The 20,690-nt window shown below is 44.1% G+C and overlaps 1 protein-coding gene across 5 annotated transcripts in view; it reads right to left on the bottom strand.

The window, feature by feature from the left end:
• Positions 1–17,393, bottom strand: part of Rpap3 (RNA polymerase II associated protein 3) — a 36,416-nt gene extending 19,023 nt beyond the window's left edge. For 2 of the 5 annotated variants that reach the window (XR_003714142.1, XM_028789373.1), the window contains exons 1-7: positions 16,484–16,527; positions 13,416–13,583; positions 11,583–11,723; positions 8,613–8,735; positions 6,261–6,388; positions 2,928–3,049; positions 1,815–1,885 (exon numbers count right to left, since the gene is read on the bottom strand). Coding sequence is in view for 4 of the 5 variants with exons in the window: in XM_028789373.1 (XP_028645206.1) it covers positions 1,815–1,885; positions 2,928–3,049; positions 6,261–6,388; positions 8,613–8,735; positions 11,583–11,723; positions 13,416–13,568 (738 nt within the window). In the remaining variant the exon portion in view is untranslated. Of the gene's footprint in view, positions 1–1,814; positions 1,886–2,927; positions 3,050–6,260; positions 6,389–8,612; positions 8,736–11,582; positions 11,724–13,415; positions 13,584–15,638; positions 15,675–16,458; positions 16,528–17,377 lie in introns of those variants that run through there. The other 3 variants (XM_028789376.1, XM_028789374.1, XM_028789375.1) reach the window with 3 other exon arrangements.
• Positions 17,394–20,690: the final 3,297 nt, after the last annotated feature.

The following is a 20,690-nucleotide window of genomic DNA, read 5'->3' as shown; positions in this document are numbered from 1 at the left end:
TATGTATATACGTAAAGCAAACGTAATATTCTCCCTATTTCAGTTAAAACAAGCAGTATCCAGCAAATATAGTTGGTATTTACTTAATCTACAAATACTTGCCAAATCTCTACATAGTCCACACACTATTCTAGGTACTGTTTTTCAAACATAAAATAACTAGGATCACATTACAAAATTTCCCAAATTTATTGTTCAGTTATTATTTGACCTAATACATAAGAAAGCACACTTGTCAACTATAAAGATGAGATTGTAACCAACAGTTTATGTGCAGTAAATGATATTTAAGGTCACACTTCCCCAGTCACGGGTACTTCTTTTACTATGTGTCAAGATGGCAGAGCAGCTACAGCTTTAAGGAAAGGCCAAGCAATAGGAGCCTGCGAGCCCTGCACCGCAGACCCTCACCTCACAGCTGAGTAATGACTGCCGCCCTTTCCTGTGAGATGTGCTCTCAGACTGGCCTCATGTTCACTGTGGAGCACACGCTGGCCTCACACTTGGGCTCTGCTGCCTCCCTCCCCGAGTGCTGGGATTACCACTGTGTCCGCTATTCTCCTACTGTTAGGTCAGCACTTTACTAACACGCAGCTTACACAGCAGAGTGACATCGTAAGCAGGCATTGATCACAGAGATGAAGAGCACACGGTAAGGGGAGTAACCCAGAGCTGGGCTGGAGACGGCTCGGTGGTCAGAGTCATGGCTGCTTTTACAGAAGACCCATTCAGTCCCCAGTACCTACAGTGGTCCACAACCACCTACACCTCCAGTTCCAAAGGATCTAGTGGATCGCTTCTCAGCCTTTTGGCTAAGATCAAGTGTCCAAAGGATCTAGTGCCCATTAATCAACACAGACATGCACATAATTGAAAATAAAATAAATCTTAAAATTATTTTCTTTCTTTTTTTTTTCTTTTTGGTTTTTTTGAGACAGGGTTTCTCTGTAGCCCTGGCTGTCCTGGAACTCACTCTGTAGACCAGGCTGGACTTGAACTCAGAAATCCGCCTGCCTCTGTCTCCCAAGTGCAGGGATTAGAGGCGTGAGCCACCACTGCCCAGCTTAAAATTATTTTCAACTAAAATAATATTTTTAAAAAAAGAAGGAAAAAAATTTTAAAACTGTCCTTGGAGGAAAATAAGCAATACTTTTGGAAATCTGTCAACTTTTTTTCTTAAAACTGTATTTTATTTTTATTTTATATAGCAATACAATTGACATATAATGAAATGTCTTAATGGAGTTGTAAATAGAATTCAAAGAAAATAAAAATTTGAAGTCTTACTTTACATGAGTGGGTCAACAAGCCAACTTGTAAAGACACTTTCTGGTTAGTGGTCAGTATCACTATATTACCTCTGCTTTACCAGTTTGGTTAAACTGCATAGTACATGAAATAAAATCAGAAAAATTTCTGTCTAATTCCAATTCTTGGGTGACTGAGACAGGATGATTGCTTCAAGTTCAAAGCTAGCCTGGTCTATATATAGTGAAATTCTAAAAAAGGAATCTATTTGGAGGCAGAAAGCTGACGAAATAGCTCAGTGGTTAAGAGCACTGGCTGTTCTTCCAAGACCCAAGTTCAATTCCTAGCACTTATATGGCAGTCCTCAACCATCTGTAGCTCTAGTTTCAGAAATCCAACGCTCTTTTGACTACCACAGGCACCAGGTTCACATGCACACAGGCAAAATACTCACACACAGAAAAATAAACTTTTTAAAATCTCAAGTATATCCACAATCTAAGCAAAAACTTTCACCTTCATGATATAAAAGTCAAACCTAATGTACTTAAATAGTTATAATTTACCTGATTAATTTTCCTGAGCTCATTTGTTGCTTCAAAGTTATCTGGTTCCAGTTCTAATACTTTCTCATAATCTAAGTGAAACAGAAGAGAGACCAGTTTGGAAAAGGAGGATAATTTTACAACTTGTACAAAACCAAAATTAGCTACGTGTGACACTAAAGCAACTATTCAATAGTAAAATGAACTAATGACAACTATTAAGCTCCTAAATACTTTTCATTCTCTCCCGGGGCAGACAAAACCCTAAGGAAGTCCTTTCACAAACCATGGTCCACCAGCTCCAGGGGGTTATGCCATCAGGAAGCACAGAGCAAAATCCACTCAAAGTAAGTTGTAGTTATACTTTGTAATTATTATACACGTCTTGTTATGGAATAACAAGACAGATTTACTAATAAACATGCTGTGCTTGTCTCCTCACTCACAACAGCCACCTAGATGATGTCACCTGTGTGCAGATGACAACTGAAGGTCAGAAGGCAGGAGTCACCTGCTGTGGCAATGTTCAATTAACATAAAAATGAAACAAAGGGTGGTGGTGGCGGTGGCACACGCCTTTAATCCTAGCACTTGGGAGGCAGAGGCAGGCGGATTTCTGAGTGCTGACAAGGATTTCTGACGAGGCCAGCCTGGTCTACAGAGTGAGTTCCAGGACAGCCCGGGCTATACAGAGAAACCCTGTCTCGAAAAACCTAAAAAAAAAAAAAAAGAAAGAAAGAAAGAAACAAAGTCTGACCAGTGGCAAATAATACATTCTTTCCCAAAATAAATCTTTTAAATTTCATAAAAGGGCTGGTGGGCTTAGCAGGTCCAGGCACCAGCTGCCAAGCCTGACAACTTGAGTTTGATCCCTGGGCCTCTTCCACGCATGGGAGGAGAGAGTCGACTCCCTCTAGGTGTTCCCCGCTTCCACTCACATGCGGTGGAACATGCACGCATCCACACACACCTGTATGTTTTTTAATTGTAAAACAAAAAAATTTTAAATTGCCAAAACAGCAAGCTTTGTTCAAAACGTTCTGCAAAAAGAGCACTATTTTGACTTGGTATTCTCTATGTACTGTGAGCTAAATCTCTGAAGAAGACCTCAGGGGGACCTAAGACAAGCAACACCTTTTCTGGCGTCCTCTAACTTCTTCAGAGCGAACCGAGCAGCACCTCGTCTGGCGTAAGCCTTGGTGTAACTCCTGTTTAAGGCAATTGCCAAATTACAGTCAGATTCAGCAACAGCAAATCTGCAATTCAAAACAATTAAAAGGACGATTTACTTCCCAATTATATGCACTTCTCCATCTTCTTTTATTTAATTAAACTTAAAAATAATCTCTTCCCTCAGTGCAGGGAACAAAACCCAGGACTTTGCATGTATATTACTACATATGCTACTATGCTGTACGTGTGTATATATATTATGTATGTATGTATATATATTACTACATATGCTACTATGCTGTACGTGTGTATATATATTATGTATGTATTTATATATATTTTACTACATATGCTACTATGCTGTATGTATGTATATATGTTATGTATGTATGTATATATATACTACTACATATGCTACTATGCTGTATGTATGTACTCTACTACACCCGCTACCGTATGCTATACTGTGCATTTACTTTAGTACGATACTACTCAACATACCCCGTCTATAGAAGCAGTGATTCTTTTCTCTTTTTCTTTTTTTTTTAAAAAGACGGGGTCTCATTATATATAACTCTAGGAGGCCTAACCTAGAACTCAACATATAGACCGGGCTTGTCTTGAATTCCCAAACTCACAGAGATCTGCCTACCTCTGCCTCCTGAGAGCTGGGATTAAAGGTGTGTGCCACCACGACAGGCAATTTCTGTGTTTTTATGGGATTTCAAGAGTCTATAAGAAAAGAAAAGACAAGCTACAGAACTGTCAGAAGACAGTTGTTATAACAACTTGGTGAGCTGCTCATGGTGAAGCACTTGGGAAGCAGATGCAGGTGGATCTCTTAAGTTCGAGACCAGCCTGGTCTATAGAGCTAGTTCTAGGATAACCAGGACTACACAGAGAAACCCTGTCTCAAAAAAAACAAAATATATAAACAAATGTCAAAGAGTTAGTTTCCAGAGTAAAGAACTTTAAAAAAATCAATATACAGCTAATAGGAAATGGGCAAAATATAAAACAGCATTTCACAGGAAAAAAATTCTAAAACATGACTACATATATAAAAAGAATACATAGGCTAAGCCAGACATGATGGCACAGGCACACCTTTAATCCCAGCGCTCAGGAGGCAGAGGCAAGAAGATCTTTGAGTTCAAGGTCAGTCTGGTCTACACAATAAATTTCAGGTCAGCTACAGCTGCATAATAGAAATTTATCTCAAAACCACAAAAGAAAAGGAAACTACATCCCCCACCAAAAACGAAAAACAAAAAACTCAAAACCTAAAACAGAGGTTTGATCTATAGCTAAACAAAAAAGTGCTTGCCTAGTTAATTGGCATGAGACCCTACAGTTGATTGCTTCAGAGGAAGGGAGGGAAATCAGACATAGGGATGTAGCTCATTTGCAGAGTGCCTGCCTAGCAAACACAAAACCTGGGTTCAATCCCAGCCCCTCAACTGGGCATGATGGGGCATTCTTGTAAAGAAAGGTGGAGATAGCTGGAATGCAAGCAGATCTCTGAGTTCAAGGCTAGCCTGGTCTACAGAGGACAGTCAGGGCTACATAAAGATATCCTGTCAGAGAGAGGGGGTGGGGAGAAGGCAAGAGGATCAGAGGTATGAGGCTATCCTCAACTACACAGAAGGTTAGAGGCCAGCCTGGGTTAGAATCCCTATCTTTAAAAAAAATAAGAAATACTATTTTGTACCCAGTAAACAATTAAGAGGTCAAATCAGTCCCCATGCTAAGGAGTCAGAACAGACACTTTCTGTAATGCTTATGGAAACAGGAAGCAGCACTGAGGCAATCACTTATCCGTCGTAAGGCAGCGTGGGCTCTTCAAGCACCGTTCATTCCCCAGCCTTACTGAGCTACTCTCTCAGTGTTCCTGACTCTCTATGTTGTTAAGCTGCCCAGGCAGGCCTCAAACTTAGGGTCCTTCTGCATCTGCTCCCCAGAGTACCTGGGATGACAGGCCTGTCAGCAGGCCTATATTATTCCCCAAAGTTTACAAATATGACGTATGCATTCTAGTTACCAAATATTACAACATGTAAACACTCCCCTAATTTATGATATTAACATAGTTCAATAAAGAGAAAATCACAAAGCCTGGCATGGTGATAAATACCTTTAATCCCAGCACTCGGGAGACCGAGGCAGGAAGATCTCTGTGAGGCCAGCCTGGTCTACACAGTGAGTTCCATGTCAGTTAAGGGTGCAGAATAAAACCTTGTCTAAAAAAAAAAAAAAAGAAAAGAAAAGAAAGGAACAAAGAAAAGAAAACAGAAGAAAGAGAGAGGAAGGAAGGAAGGAAGGAAGGAAGGAAGGAAGGAAGGAAGGAAGGAAGGAAGGAAGGCTGAAAACCTCAAGAGAGCAATGCCATTTCTATTTCCAAATACCTAAAGCAGTAAGAATGTGTTCCTTCTCAATGTCTGTCTTATAGAAATTCCCATACTAGGTCAGCTTACGTGCATATAGTGTCCCCAGCGGTAAATGTGCACTTAAGAGTTGGCAGAATGTAAAGATAAGGAAATACTGGAATATATTTACGTTTACCATAGAAAGGTCTACAGAGTAAATAGTAAAACAGTTTTTTGAATAATTCAAAGAAATTAACAGCTTAAAACCTTTTAACAAACTAGTTTTTCTCTTTTCCTCTCCCTCTCTCTCCCCCCCCACTCCCTCCCTCCCCCTCCCCCACCCCAGCCTCTTTCTTCCTTGCTAGTACTGGGAGGGCGTGAGCACAGGCTCAAGCGTGCTGGTCAGTGATCCTCAGCCCTCAGCCACAACAGCTTTTTAATGGATTAGGTGAAGAACATCACTGATTGACTCTCATGGGAGACACTCCTTTGTACACAAACTCTGAGCACTCGCTCAGTCTAAGAACCAAATGTTTACAGTGAATTAAGTAAATTACTCCATAAGGGAGAAGCCTGTAAGAATCTGCAGAGTAAAACAAATGTGGTATGCTTTCAATCTCTTCTGCAGTTTATGACAAGCCTTTTGAGAACTGACCTCCAGGCAGGCATGCTGGTGCTGCCTTTGATCACAACAACAGGGAGGCAGAGGCAGGTGGGTCTCAGGTCTGCCCAGAGTTCCAGACAGCCAGGGTTACAGAATGAAACCTTGTCAGAGGAGGAGAGGGGAGGGGAGGGGGAGGGGAAGGGAGGGGAGGTGGAGGGAGGGGAAGGGAAGAGAGGAAAGAAAAGAAACAAAAACAAAAGCAAAGCAGGTAGAAAGAAGCTGGGGCAATCGGGCACACGCGCACACGGACACACACACACTCACTTTTTCAGTCTGAAGTAAGCGGACGCTCTGTTTGTCGGTAGCACAGGGTTGTAAGGATCGGCATGCATGCCTTTCGTGTAGCATTCGATGGCTTCGTCGTATTTTCTTTGCTTGAAGTACTTATTGCCCTGCAAGAAAAGAGAATCAAGCAATACGGGTACAACCCATGTGCTCTGAGACAGTCAGCGTCCCGCTTGCCCTGACAGGGCCAGCTCACAGAAACCTAACAGAGGCAGCATTACAGTCTAACCTGAAAGAAAAACGGGGCGTTCCAAAGCCACTGAGGATACAGGGCTAAACCACAGTATTTGAGATTCTGCATCCAGGCTGGCTCGGTTCTAGGGGACCACGGGACAAGACACCCGCTAAGTGTACTAAAGCTCCAAAAGTCACCTGGCTTCAGAAAGAGGTCACAGAGATTTCAGAGGCCAGATCGTAAGCAGTTCACTCTACACTGAGGAGAGTCGGCACCAAGAACCTCAGGTTTCCACAAGAAGCCACATCTTCAACAAGACCTTGACGTATGCCGAAAGACACCACAGTGATAAAACACTGAGTCAAGAGACTGTAACTTAAAGAAAAAAATGATTTTTTTTGGTCCACCTATTTGGGTGACCAAACACTCAGCAGGAAGTACAGCCAAAAGCAATATGATTGGTAATAAGAAGACCCAACGTGGTAAGACTTTTAAACAGGCAGACAATAATCTGGCCCTTACAGCTGTCCCCATCAGCCCCGAGTACAGGCTACTGACGTGGCAGTAGCACTCACAGTAACACTAGAGTACTAGAACAATCCCCCCCCACTTCTGTCTCTCAGTGCCCACAGCCTTCCTTCACATCTGGGCTTGTTCTACTGTCTCTCTTCAAGGCAGTGTCAGCATGTGTCAGTGATTTATTGCGCTTTTCAAAACTGTTCTTAAGTTCTGCCATAGCACTGATATGTAACTATTAGTGTGTTCCTTTTAGTCCGTGGGCTCTCAGTTAAAGATAATAACAATACACATACTAGAAAACCTGTGGCTCTTACTACTCTGCCAAGAGCCTACGGATTATTAAAGGAGGCTGTGTTAAGCCAGGACAGAGCGTCCTAGTCCTTCCCCTCTGCCAGATGCCGTCATCACTCTAAGATTCCACCAACATCCCAGCTCTCAGGACCAGGCCTGCTACTGTGAGTGAGTCTTGATCTCAGGACCAGCAATTCCCTCCTCCAGACTGCCTTCAAATGACAACCCACCAAGCTACAAGCTCAGATCCTCTCATGTCCCACTTGGGAAACACAGGTCACACTTCTGGTCCCTGCATTAAAATAATTAAAAAAAAAAAAAACCTCCACATCCCTGTTCAGCACCAGAAACCCTGAAGATTAAGGAACTGAAGTCTCACAGGGGCAAATTAAGGCAGGACAGAAAGACGGAAGATTACTGATACATGAGAAGGGAACAGAACCTTATACCTCAGAGTCTCTGATTAAGAGATATTTTTGCTAGCAGAGAGGCAAAATTTTTAGGACAATTAACATTTGCTGTGAAGGTTGCTAACATAGAAATAATAGTCTCTTATGTTTAAATAGCAATGGCCCACATTTGAAGTGATTCCTCGTAGATTCCCTGAGAATCCACTAGTAGTTAACTACTCCAGTGTTACCGACCACTGCTCTGCATACAGTGGAGATGGCCTACCTTCCTGCATCCCTGTGTGGTGCATTCTCTCCCTCATCAATGGTACCTTGTCAGGGGCTGCCATCTCACTTAAGCAATCCTTCACAGACACCTTCAAACCACCAAACCCTGCAGCTGACTGTTAAGCACATACCCAGGCTCTGGACTGTGTCTTTCCTCCTGAGTATCCCTTTTTCTTAATACTTCTGCTTAAGCCTGTGCTAAAATACTTTTATTAAAACCTGCCTCTCCAAAGAAGAAATGATAGATACTGAACATTACAAATGGTAACCAGAGATGGCCCATGATTCGGAGAAGTGGAAGGTAATGTTTAAACCAACAATCACACACTCATTTCTGTCTACCACTAAAAGCATGAATAAATCCGGGTGCTGTCCAAGCCTTAAAATCAAGTCACCAAACACATCAACCACTGAGGCTTCAAAACACTTCTGTTCCCTTTGAACAACTAAGAAAGTGAGTTACAAAAAGCTGAAAGAACTTGACAGCTTAGAACCAGGTAATTAATCTGTCTCTAGAATATGCTCCTGGCTACACTGCCACCCAGTAAGGAGACAGCCAATAGCAACTTCAGTGTGAAGATCTCCAGAACAATGCTAAAAATTTCAGAATTCACTTGATTTTATCCATAGCCTTCCTCCCTGAAGTAATTCAAAACTAACCTAGAGTACCTTTTCTTTTAGGACAAGAGCCTTCTGGGAATCCACACGAACGCCGTCTTCGTCTGACTCTGACTCCTGGGACCCAGAATCACGGGGGCTGTCTTCTTTGTCAAGCTCATCAAGAATACTGTCCTGCAAGCACAAGCAGAGCAGTGTGCACAATCTATGGGGCGCGAATGGAAGCCAAGTCACCTCCCACAGTTAAATGCCAGGGTCAGGTGGGCACCACCACATCTGGCTCTTACACAATACCTTTTAAAAAAAGATTGTAGTGCGGTGTATGAGAGAGAATGAGATGATGAGACAGAGAGAAGGGGGGAGGAAGGGGGAGGAATGGAGGGAAAGAGAGAGAGAAGGAGGGAGGAAGTAAGAGGGGAAGGAGAGAGAGAGAGGGAGGGAGAGACAGAAAGAGCATGCGTACATGCATGTCTGAGTATATGCATGTGTACATGTATGCAGATGTCATGCATGTCTGAGTACATGCATGTGTACATGTATGTGCAGGTGTCATGCATGTCTGAGTACATGCATGTGTACATGTATGTGCAGGTGTCATGCATGTCTGAGTACATGCATGTGTACATGTATGTGCAGATGTCATGCATGTCTGAGTACATGCATGTGTATATGTATGTGTAGATGTCATGCATGTCTGAGTACATGCATGTGTACATGTATGTGCAGATGTCATGCATGTCTGAGTATATGCATGTGTACATGTATGCGGATGTCTGTGGAGGCGAGAAGGGGGAATCAGATGCCCTGGAACTGGAATTACAGTTGTGAGCTGCCAGGCAGGTGTTGGGTAGGTGCTCATGTCCTCTACCTGAGCAGCCAGTGCCCTTAATGGCCAAGCCATCCCCCCAGCCCCACCCACTACTGTTTAAAAGACTACATTGTGAGTGACTGCACCCATCCCTGACACACAGATCATGCCAGCTGGGTTAGTTGATGGTGTCCACCCTCATCTCCGTGGAATGGGACAGAAGACTTTTACCTGAGTTCCTGCTCCCTACCCCTGGCTAGTCTGCACACAGGGAACAGACTAGAGTGTGCAGAGTTAGAGACGAAGTGGGGCTCCATCTATGTGGCTATGGGAACATCCCCATCATTGCTAGATAAGGCTTTCCAGATATAGCTGGTTTGAAGAGGAATATTCTACACCCCTGTAAGTAACCCCTCACCAAGGCTCTCTGAGGAAAGTCAATACATTCCTGAATGCCCCAGGGCAAACTCTGGCAGAACTGTGCCTCAGTTTGTCATTTGGACTTTGTTTTACATCTTCTCCCAAAGAAAGAATTTTAACAATACAGTAAATAAATCTTTTTTTAAAATAGTCAAAAAGACCAGGCATAGCAGTGTATGCTTTCAAACGCAATACTTGAGAGGAAGCAGCAGACAGATCTCTGTGAGTTACAGGCCAACCTGGTCTAAAAGAAATGAGAAGAAAAGAGAAGAGGCAAGCAAGAAAATAAATAAATATGGCTGGAGAGGTGGTGCAGTCATCAGGAGCGCTTGCAGAGGACTGATCCAGGTTTAGTCCCCAACACCCAGAGCTTACAACTAACTACCTGTAACTGCAGTTCCAGGAGATCTGACCCCCTCTTCTGAACTCTGCACACAGGTGGATACTCTTACATACAAGTAGGCAGAACACTCGCTCATAACTTAAAACTAAATAAATCTTAAAACAAAACACCAAAAAGAAATGTATATTCTAAATGGAGTCATTTCTCTCCCTCAACATACACACCTCTCACCACACAGCACGCACACCTCCACCACACTGAATAAGGCAGGCCAACTGGCCAGTAGGTTCCCGTCACAGGCTAGCATGCCAGTGGCTACCTGGAACTTTGGGAAAGGCTCTGAGGCAGAGGCTAATTACAGTGTGTGTCATATGGGAGGCGGGATTTAAACAGTATACAGTCTATCTCAGATCTTAGAAAGTAGAGCCTTCTACTGGCCTCCTTGTGCTGGCTAAGTTCTGTCAACTTGACACAGGCTGGGGTCATCTGAAAAGAAGGGACCTCAGTTGAGAAAATGCCTCCATCAGATTGGCCTGTAGGCAACTCTGCGGGGTAATCGTTCTTATTAACCTCAGAGGGCCCAGCCCACTCTGGGCAGTACCACTCCTGGGCAGGCTAAGCAAGCGTTCAAAAGCCAGTCAGTGAGCTGTGCTCCCCTCTGCCTCAGTTTCCTCCTCCAGGTTCTGGTTTGAGCTCCTGTTCTGACTTCCCTGTCCAATCTATTGGCAGCGGGAGGCCTGTGATTGGATAGGGAAAAGGGAGGCGGAGCTAAGGGTGGGACAGAGGGAGCCCCAAAGAGAGCGAGGAAGGAGAGATGGCAGCAGGCCTGTGTGGCTTCAAGTAAATAGGTAGATATGAAATCTAACTCCAAGAAATGTTTATCTAACTACTAAAAAGTATATAACTTGTGGGACTGCGTAAGGGTATCCTGAGTCATGGTCGAGCAGGTGCCTAGAACCCGAGACTCTGCAGACTCTGCGTGGGATTCTGCGTGAGAACCGGCAGGAGTTTGGCGCCCCCCAGAATCCAGGATCCTGAAAAGCAGTCACGGTCTCCATAGAATTACATTGTTCAGTCACATAGGCCAGGCTATAGGCCTCAGGCCCTAGGGATTTATATACTAATGAAGGCCAGAGGGCAGAGCAAATTAAGCATACCTCCCCCAGATCCTCCCCAATCCTCCCCCTTTCTCCCTCCCTATATAGCTCAGGACTGCCCTGAGTTTTCCCGGAGTATGCCTAGATCCATCTATCATCCGCCATGACAATAAACCTTTTTGGAACCAAGGACTTCCTCGTGTTATTGGGGCCTGCCGCCGCCAAAGCCTCTAGGCCGCTGGAACTATAGAGTTCCTCCCGAATGTGGGACCCGCCACAGCGTGGAAGCCCCTCTGGGGCCCCACCGCTGTGGCAGCCTCTAAATTTTCTCCACAATAACTAGATAAACTTACCACATCAAGTTTTGCCCAGGCATCATAATCGAAAGACTTTATTCTGTTTTTTGTGTTTTCTTCTTTGGTTTTTTTGGAAGAATCTTTAGCTTTACCTTTCTTCTTTTTCCTAAAATTCCCATTTCGAATAGGAGGTAAATTCTAGACAGGAAAACAGGAGGAAAAAAAGACAAAGAACTTTAAAAAAAAAAAGTTTTGACATTTTGCTCTGTTACTTCTGTATAACTAACAATGTTTGAAATGATATTTTCTTTTCTTCGTTTGGTTTTCTGAGACAGGGTTTCTCTGTGTAGCCCTGGCTGTCCTGGAACTTCACTCTGTAGACCAGGCTGGCCTCAAACTCAGAGATCCTCCTGCCTCTGCCTCCTGAGTGCTGGGATTAAAGGTGTGCGCCATCATTGCCTGGCACTAAATAATATTTTCAAATAAGGAATTCTTTTCTCAATTTAATTTTCAAGTACTTCGTTTTATAATTTGATTATGAGGACTAGAGACCTAGTTCAGTGGATAAGAGCTCTTGCTATACAAGCAAAGGACTGAGTGTGAATCCCCAGCGCCCAGGTAAAAGCCAGGCACAGCCACACACCCTGTAACCCAGTGGGACACAGAGGTAAGCAGATTCCGGGCTCTCGGGCCAGTCAGCCTACAGGGTATGTTAGTTCATTGAAAGACCTTGTCTCCAAACATAAGGTGCTGACCAATAGAGGAAGGCACCTCTGTATGTACCACAAGGGCACACATGTGGGCATATACTCTCCCACATCCCCCACATACAAAAAAGTAGTACTTATGTTTGTAAGTTCAATTCATTATCTGATGAATATTGCAGGTTCCTCAGTCACAAGAGAAGTATTAACTTGAAATCTGATTTATGCCTTTAAATTTACAACTATAAATTCAAACCTCAAAAACTACCTGATTTTCAGTTAGTATGGTGAATTAGCAGAAGTTCAAAGGCAACCTAGCATGCCTCCAATAGCTATATACGGCATAAAAATCTAGCCAGATTTCAACACACTGGTTTAATAAGTGCAACCTAAGACTTACCTGCATTTTAATGCAAATACTGTTTATAAGTTATTAAATATATGGTTATGTTATTTTCAGATATAGACATGCCTATATATTTTAAGATTATTTACTTACCTTTAAGTACTATCGTGTGACTATCCTTTCATTAAATACTCACTAGACTTAGAATATCTTGCGATAGGTTAACACACAATTATTCAAAGCTTGGTAAGAAGCAGAATCTCTGAAAATGTTTACAATGATGCAAACCATTCCAATCTCAGCATTTTTGTGATTTTGTTAACAAGATCTTATATAGCCCAAACTAAACTCAAACTTTCTATGAGACAGGGTTCCTCCTTGCAGCCCTGGCTGTCCAGACACTTGCTCTATAGACCAGGCTGACCTCAAACTTACGGAGATCTGCCTGCCTCTGCCTCTCAAGTGCTGGGATAAAAGGCGTGCACCTCCACCACCACCAAACTTAAACTCTAGATCCTTCTGCCTGCACCGCCCAACTACTAGGATTACAGGCAACCTGAGGACTTCGAAACACAGTTTACAGGGCCATGCTTTATTCTAAAATACGTTTCTATATTTTAAATCTAACAATAACGTGGCTCGGCAGTTCAAAGTGCTTGTTGCAAGCCTGTTGACTCAAGTTTGATTCCTGGAGCCTCTAAGAGAGAACCAACCCCAGGGAGTGTCCTTTGACTTCTAATCATGCGTTGCAGCATGTTGGCACGTGTGCACGCACACACACTATACACACACTGATGGTAAGTAGGTTCTGCTGCACGTGAGCAGAGACCCTTTGCTTACCTCCTCGGGAAGGCCGCTCTGCCTCCTCAGCTCCAGATCCTTCTGCTTCATGTCCTTCTCCCAGTGCTCCAGGTCCCTCATGAAATCCTGCAGTTCCTCCGCATTGTGCTTCACCTGGAGCTGCAGCTCAACCGCCTTACTTGTCGACGTCATCGTGTCCTGCAAAGTCTTGAGCACACAAAGTTTTGGGAATTAGAATGACAGATTCTTCTATTTAAGATGAGGATGTATCCCCATAAAACCATCACCACTTAAACATACTGTTAAGTAGAAAACTGCATTTAAACCTGGTGTGATGGCGCATGCCTGTGAGCCCAATAGTACCAAAAGGTCAAAGTGCACCGGTCGAGTAACAGAGAGGAAAAGGCAGCAGAGAGAAACTCCGAGGGACAAAAAAGAGGTCAGCAGTCGACACAGGACAGATCGTCAAACACCAGGCCATGGGGTGTTAGCCAACATTCTAAAGGCCACATAAAGGGATTGACAGGTAATGTAAAAATAACCTGATTACTGATTCGGTTGAGACACTGGGAAGAAGAGAAAGATTTTTCAAAGTTCTAGATTTCTGCTTGGTAGAAATTGGTAGTATCATTTTAAGTCAAGAAACCCAATTCTGAGGGACTGGAGAGGTGACTCCCGACTAAAGCGCTCACCCCTCAAGCCTGACGTCAGGTACCCGTACAAAGGTGCCAACAGAAAACTGACTCCACAAAGTTGTCCTCCGACATGCGTGCTGTGACGCATGCATGCACCATCACAGGTCACATGCACATACAGTCAAAATAAAATTTTGAAAAAGAAAATGCAATTGTAAAAGGAAAAAGGCCATGTTGGAGGAGGGGGCAAGTGACTAAGAGGACTGTTTCAGTTTGGAATATGTTGGATGTGAATACTCGGGGCCATCAGAAGATATCGAGTGGGTAGATAAAGGAGTAGAGAGAAACCTGGGTGACACCATTAACAAACAAAGGTAGAGACTCGTCTCGCATTTGAACACGCTTAGACACTGTACTGACGGAAGCTGGGCAGTGTTAAGGGCAGCCCTGTTTATACACTGAAGGCCTAAAATCAGCCATAGGCCTGACATGCATGCCTGTTAACACAAAGTCTTGGGTCTCTGTGGAAAAACACTGAAACAGATGACTAGAAGCTATTGTAAACAAGCAGCTTTGGTGGAAAATTGCCAGGCTGAATACACAGGCCTTGTAGATAGGTAACCTTGGAGGATAGTACCAACTTAGATAAGGACAAGTGAATCATAGGCGGAGTCATAGTGGTCTGTCTCCTGAACCTTCACCCAGCTGACACTCTGTTCTAGAAGATATCTGTACTCCCCCTGGACACCCACACTCCTGGATCATCCCCTTCCCCACATCCTGCCTTTTTGTGTATATAACCTGTGTGTCCAAAAGTAAAAATTACAATCTGACCAGATTATAGACAGGTCGTCACTTCCTTGCATCTTTGCCTGCTTCTGCCCCCACCCCGCTCTCTTTCAGGTGACCTCCCCGGACCCCTGTTTAATGTCCTGCTGGACAGGGCAGGGCAGGGCCTGAAGAACAGCAATCTTAGGGAACAGGAAGATGTCCACATCAGAAAAAGCAAGCATCAGTACCCAGGGAGCTGGGTGGATCTGAGAGCTGTCACCAAAGGCCTGAGAACATTAGCATGTTAAGTGGGAAAGGTTAGCAGTGCAAGATGCCACACAACTGCACATACTCACTCATATGTTCACGACGTTAGGTCATAAAAAGATTGAGAATAGTCACAGAATTTCTTAAGGATAGAAATGAGTTTATATGGGACAAGGGTTACTTTTTTTGTCTTTAATAATGTTAAGATAATCCATTGGAGGCACATGAAGAATACAACAAGGCACAGCTGGCCATTGCTTATGATGCCAGCTATTCAGGAGGCAGAGGGTGCCTTACAAATTAAGGTCAACATGACAACTTAGCAGACCCTAAGAATAACTTTTAAAGGTCTAGGACATAGCATTTGCCAACATGTGAAAGATGTTCACATGTGAAAGAGTTCAACCCTGAAAACTTCAAGAGATAGATAGATGACAGAGACAGACAGACAGATGAAAAGGGTAAAGTGACAGGACTAGGTACCTTTAGATAGGAAAACCTAGGGGAGGAAAGTGGTAACTTTTTTTTTTTTTTTCAGTAAAAAGAGACTGTTAAAAGTGTAAACGGGCCAGGCAGTGGTGGCACACACCTTTAATTCCAGCACTTGGGAGGCAGAGGCAGGCGGATTTCTGAGTTCAAGGCCAGCCTGGTCTACAGAGTGAGCTCCAGGACACAGGACAGCCAGGACTACACAGAGAAACCCTGTCTCGAAAAACCAAAAAAAAAAAAAAAGGTGTAAACGGATCTTCTGACTCAGCCTCAACAACATAGTTTAAGCTTCAAGCAGTGTCAATATCTGGTTATACGGATGGATTTCATTCATAAACAAATCTAGCATAATGCTTTGCTGGACACAAACCAGAACACCTGCAAAATGAGACCCCTAACACGGTGCACGCCTTCAATCCCACAATCCCAGCACTCAGGAGGAAGGCAGAGGCACGCGGTTCAAGGCCTGGTCTACTACACAGCGAACTGCAGGGAAGCCTGGGCTACAGAGAAACCCTATCCCTAAACAGGCCATGAGATGCTGTAGGGGGCACAGCTCTCCTTCCGCCCACCCACCCTCGGGTCCTAAGGTAGCCCACGCAGACACAGGTTCGTTGCTCAGGCGGCCAGAAACTTCCAGAGCCTGGGGGAAACACCTTCACGTCCCGTATCCAAGGCAAGCCTGCACACCCTGGCCTGAAGGAGGCGGCAGGTCCGCCGCCCTCTCCGGACCGTGGCTCCGGAGGTCCCGCCACCGCAGCCGGCCCGAGTCGGGACGCAGAGCCAGCTCAGGCCGAACCCTGGGCGGCGCGCGGAGAGCGCACTCGGGAGCCAGCCTCACCGCCCCGCCGCTGCTCCGGTCTCGGCCCCAAGCCCCCCAAGCGCCGCTACAGCCGGCGGTAACGGCAAAGCCTGCTCACCCGCCCCGGCCGCCACCACCCTCACCGGCTCCAGGGAGACGCACGGCGTCCTACACCACCGCCGGAGGTCTGCGCCTTCCCACAAGGCCCCGCGCGCCGCCCGAGCGTGCGCAGAAGGTTCGGCTCCCGCGCCGGGCTGCTCCGGTTCTGTTCGCTGCGGACGTAGACTGATGCTTTAACCTCTTCTAAACTAAGCGTGAGGATTCCCTAAAAGTGCACCCATCCTGATGTATTCCGACCCTCCCAAAGCATAAAGCTTTTGACTCCTCTCGATTGTGTCTCTGACAGCAGCCCTGCTTTTCACCAACGAGATGATTGTAGCCTCTGAGCATCCTAGGAGAAAGTTACTGTAACTTCTATGAAGCGTCTACGCTGCTAACTGCTGTTTTCCCTCTAAGTGGCTGCTGGTCTTCCTTGTGCTCTTTTGCTACTAACCTCTTTCCTTTTCTAAGAGTATCTGTGGATCTCAGGCTTGCGTCTTTAGATAGACCCTGGCTTATCTAAAAGAAAGACTTTGAAACCTGTAACGCTTGCCGTCTGCTTCCTTTGTGAGTGAACTTTTTTCCTGCTGTAACAACAACTCTGTTGTACAATGCAATGAGTGTAATTCTTAAAGTCCACAAACCAATGTTTTCAAATTGAATGGAAAACATATCATCTCAAAATAAGATCAGTTTTTCATTCACAAGTTTGACAGAACTTTCGAATCACACAAGGAGGCAAGAGTGCGTGTGTGTGTCCCACACACGCTGATTTATGAATCTTATCCTAGAGGTTTGAAATAATTAATCTGCGACCCAACTTCAGTGTCAGTCGTTTTCAAAGCACATGATACAGCTGTGCAGTTCAGGCTGAAAACCACTGATCTACCTCCCAGTCAATGAGAAACCACCTTAGGTCTTTCCTCACAAGGTCATACCTTTAGGATCTTTTCCTCACGGTGTGACTGGTTGTCTTTTAAAGTCATTTTAAAAATAAAGATCAGAAGCTGAAGAGAAGTCTCCGTGGTTAAGAATGCTGTTCCCTCTTGCAGAAAACTTGAGTTCCCAGCACCCATGTAGCATCTGACAACTCTGTAACTGCAATTCCAGAGGATCTGATGCCCTCTTCCGGCCTCTGTTAGCACCAGGCATGCATGTGGTGTGTGTATATGCAGGCAAGCACTCTTACACATAAAAATAAGTATTTATTAAAATAAAAGAGCATTAAATATTTTCTGATGGTATTGTGTTGTAGATGAACTAGCTTTTAGCAAAGTGTAACCAAGGCTGGTCTGAACTCATAATTCTCCTGCCTCTGCCTCTGTAGCAAATCCTAGTATGTGTACACCACCACACACAGCAGGTGCCATTGCAGAGAAAACGAGGTTTAATTTTTTTTAATGTGGCTGGTTGATAGGGTACACCTTTAATCTTAGCATTGAGGAGGCAGAAGCAGGTGGATCTCCGTGAGTTCAAGGTCTACATTGCATGTTCCTTGCCAGCCAGAGTCATGTGATGATACCCAGTCTGAAATAAATAAAAATAAATAGAAATTTGGGGCTAGAGAGATGTCTCACCAGTTAAGAGCACTGGTTGCTCTTCCAGAGAACCTGGATTTGATTCCCAGAGGTGGATCACAACTGTATGAAACTGTGGTTCCCAGAGAACTCACATCTTGGGGTGCCAGGCACACAAGGGATGCCCGGGACTACATGAAAGCAAAACACTCATACACATAAAATAAAGTTTAAGATATTTTTAATTTAAAAAAAGTAAATAAAAATGTAAAAGAATCTTAACGCATCTAAATTAACCATAATTCTACCTAAAATAAATGTTGACATTCATAGGAAAGCAACTTCATTTGCTGTCTTACTTACGGGCAGGGTTGATGGAGAGACAACAGGGGGCCAACCAGCTGCTCCACTAGAACTCCATAGCACCCTGGGGTGGTGAATCTTTCCCCCTCCCCAATGTGTATACTGAGTACAATCAATTGTAACTGGACGATGACCATGGCCATTGCTTCCTAACTCTGAGGTACTCTTGTCCCACTTGTGACATCCTCTCCCACTGTGAGCTCAGACAGGACCATCTTCTCTGTGGATGGCATGCCTCGCGGCTTCTGTCGACAATTATCTCTACATAGGCTTCCATACAACAGGCAAACCATGTCTTTTCCCCCCTGTGAATAAACTATAGTTATCTCCATTGAATTTATTGTCAATCTCGAAACAGTTGTTCTCAAACAATCTCTTTATGTGGTGTTTATATATATTGAAATAGTAATGGTCAGCGGAAATAAACGTAAATCTTTATTTATTGCCGTGAAAGTGAAACGCTGCAGTGACTACTGTGAATGCTATTGATTTCATGTCCCAGTTATTGATCTCTTTCAAACAGTTAAGTGTGGAAGGATTTGGACAAGTCTTATGAGACTTAAGAAAGGATATGTTAATTAACTTCTTTGTTTACTGGTTGGGTTTGGTGTTTTGTTTTGTTCTCTTTTGGATTTTGTTCTTGTTTCTCAGAAAGAGTCTCACTATGTGGCCCAGGCTTGCTTATCTCAAACTCATGATCTTCCTTCCTCAGTGATACACACATGGCACTCACTCACACAGACTCAGTCCTGCAGGGAACTAGGGTTCTAGGGATGGACCACCATTACCAGCTCCTAGGTGCCCTTACAAAGACAACGTCTGAGCCTTGAGACTGTATCATTTGGTTGTAAGTGAAAGAAAGCCTGAAATCAAAGTAACTCAGACATGACAAGAGATGTTTCTCTTTTTTTTTAAAAAAAAAAAAAAGTACTTATTTTTCAGAGTGTCAATGTGAGTGCCTGCCTTGCATGTATGTATGTCTACCATATGAGTGCCTGTCTGCATGTATATATCTCTACCATATGAGCACCTGCATGTATATATGTCTACCATATGAGTGCCTGCATGTATCTGGAGACCAGAAGAGGAGAGCAGGTTTCAGCTGGAGTTTCAAGCGGTTGTGAGTCCCCTGGTATGGGTGCTGGGAACTGAACTCAGGTCCTTTGCAAGAGTATCAAAAGTTCTTAACTGCTGAACCAGCTCTCCAGCCCTGCTATTTCTCTCATATATAAGACCAAATATTAACAGTTCAGGGCTGGTATGATAGCCGGGGTCAGACATAGGGTCCTACTATCCTGCTAACTCCTCTCTCTCTCTCTCTCTTTCTTTCCCTCCCTCTCTTTCTCTCTCTTTCTCTTTCTCTGTTTCTATCTCTCTATTTCTGTCTCTATCTCTGTGTATGTGTGTCTGTCTCTGTCTCTCTATCTCTGTCTCTTCTCTGTCTCTCTGTGCATCTGTCTGTGTGTGTGTGTGCCTCTGTCTCTCTCTGTCTTTGTGTCTGTGTGTGTGCCTCTATCTCTCTGTCTCTCTGTGTGTCTGCCTCTGTCTCTCTGTCTCTCTGTGTGTCTGTGTGTGTTCCTCTGTCTCTCTGTCTCTCTGTCTCTCTGTCTCTCTGTGTGTCTGTGGGTGTGCCTCTGTCTCTCTGTCTCTCTATGTGTCTGTGTGTGTGCCTTCATCTCTCTCTGTCTCTCTGTGTGTCTGTGTGTATGCCTCTGTCTCTTTATCTCTCTATGTGTCTGTGGGTGTGCCTCTGTCTCTCTGTGTGTCTATGTGTCTGTGAGTGTGCCTCTGTCTCTCTCTCTAGCAAATAGTTTTTACTCACAGCACAATCTCAAACTCCAGCAGTCTTGTCTAAATTCAAACCAGCAGAGAGGAACAAAAAATGCGAACAGAATCACCTTCTGCTTGTTAAGACTTCTTCCCTAGGAGATGGAGAGGTGGTGCCGCAGCTAAGAGTGCTTGCTGCTCTTTGAGAGAACCAGAGTTCTGTTCCCAGCATCCACAGCCACAGCCACTCACAAGCATCTGTAATTCCAACTCACTTGCACCCAAATGGCCTTCACTCACACAGATACAAACACATGCACATAAGCAAAAATAAGACCCATCTTTTTTAAAAATCCCTTCCAAATGAGACATTGTAAATAAAAGGGCTGTTTAGCACAGCCTGAGACAGCCTGAGATAGACTACAAAGTTTACTTCAGCCCTTCAGTTATTTCACTCCTGACTCCTTGCAAAGCTTAGGTCTAGACCCTGGGATACAGTAGCGCCAATGTATCTCTCTGTTTCCCAGCTATCTACCAAGATCTTTTTTGTTTTGTTTTGTTTTGTTTTCCTTTTTTTGTTTTTTTTTTTTGTTGTTGTTGTTGT

The sequence above is a fragment of the Grammomys surdaster genome, unplaced genomic scaffold (assembly GCF_004785775.1).
Source record: "Grammomys surdaster isolate TR1022 unplaced genomic scaffold, NIH_TR_1.0 125818, whole genome shotgun sequence".
Classification (NCBI taxonomy): domain Eukaryota; kingdom Metazoa; phylum Chordata; class Mammalia; order Rodentia; family Muridae; genus Grammomys; species Grammomys surdaster.
Note: the sequence above shows the minus strand (reverse complement) of the source record. Positions and strands in the feature narration are given on the sequence as shown.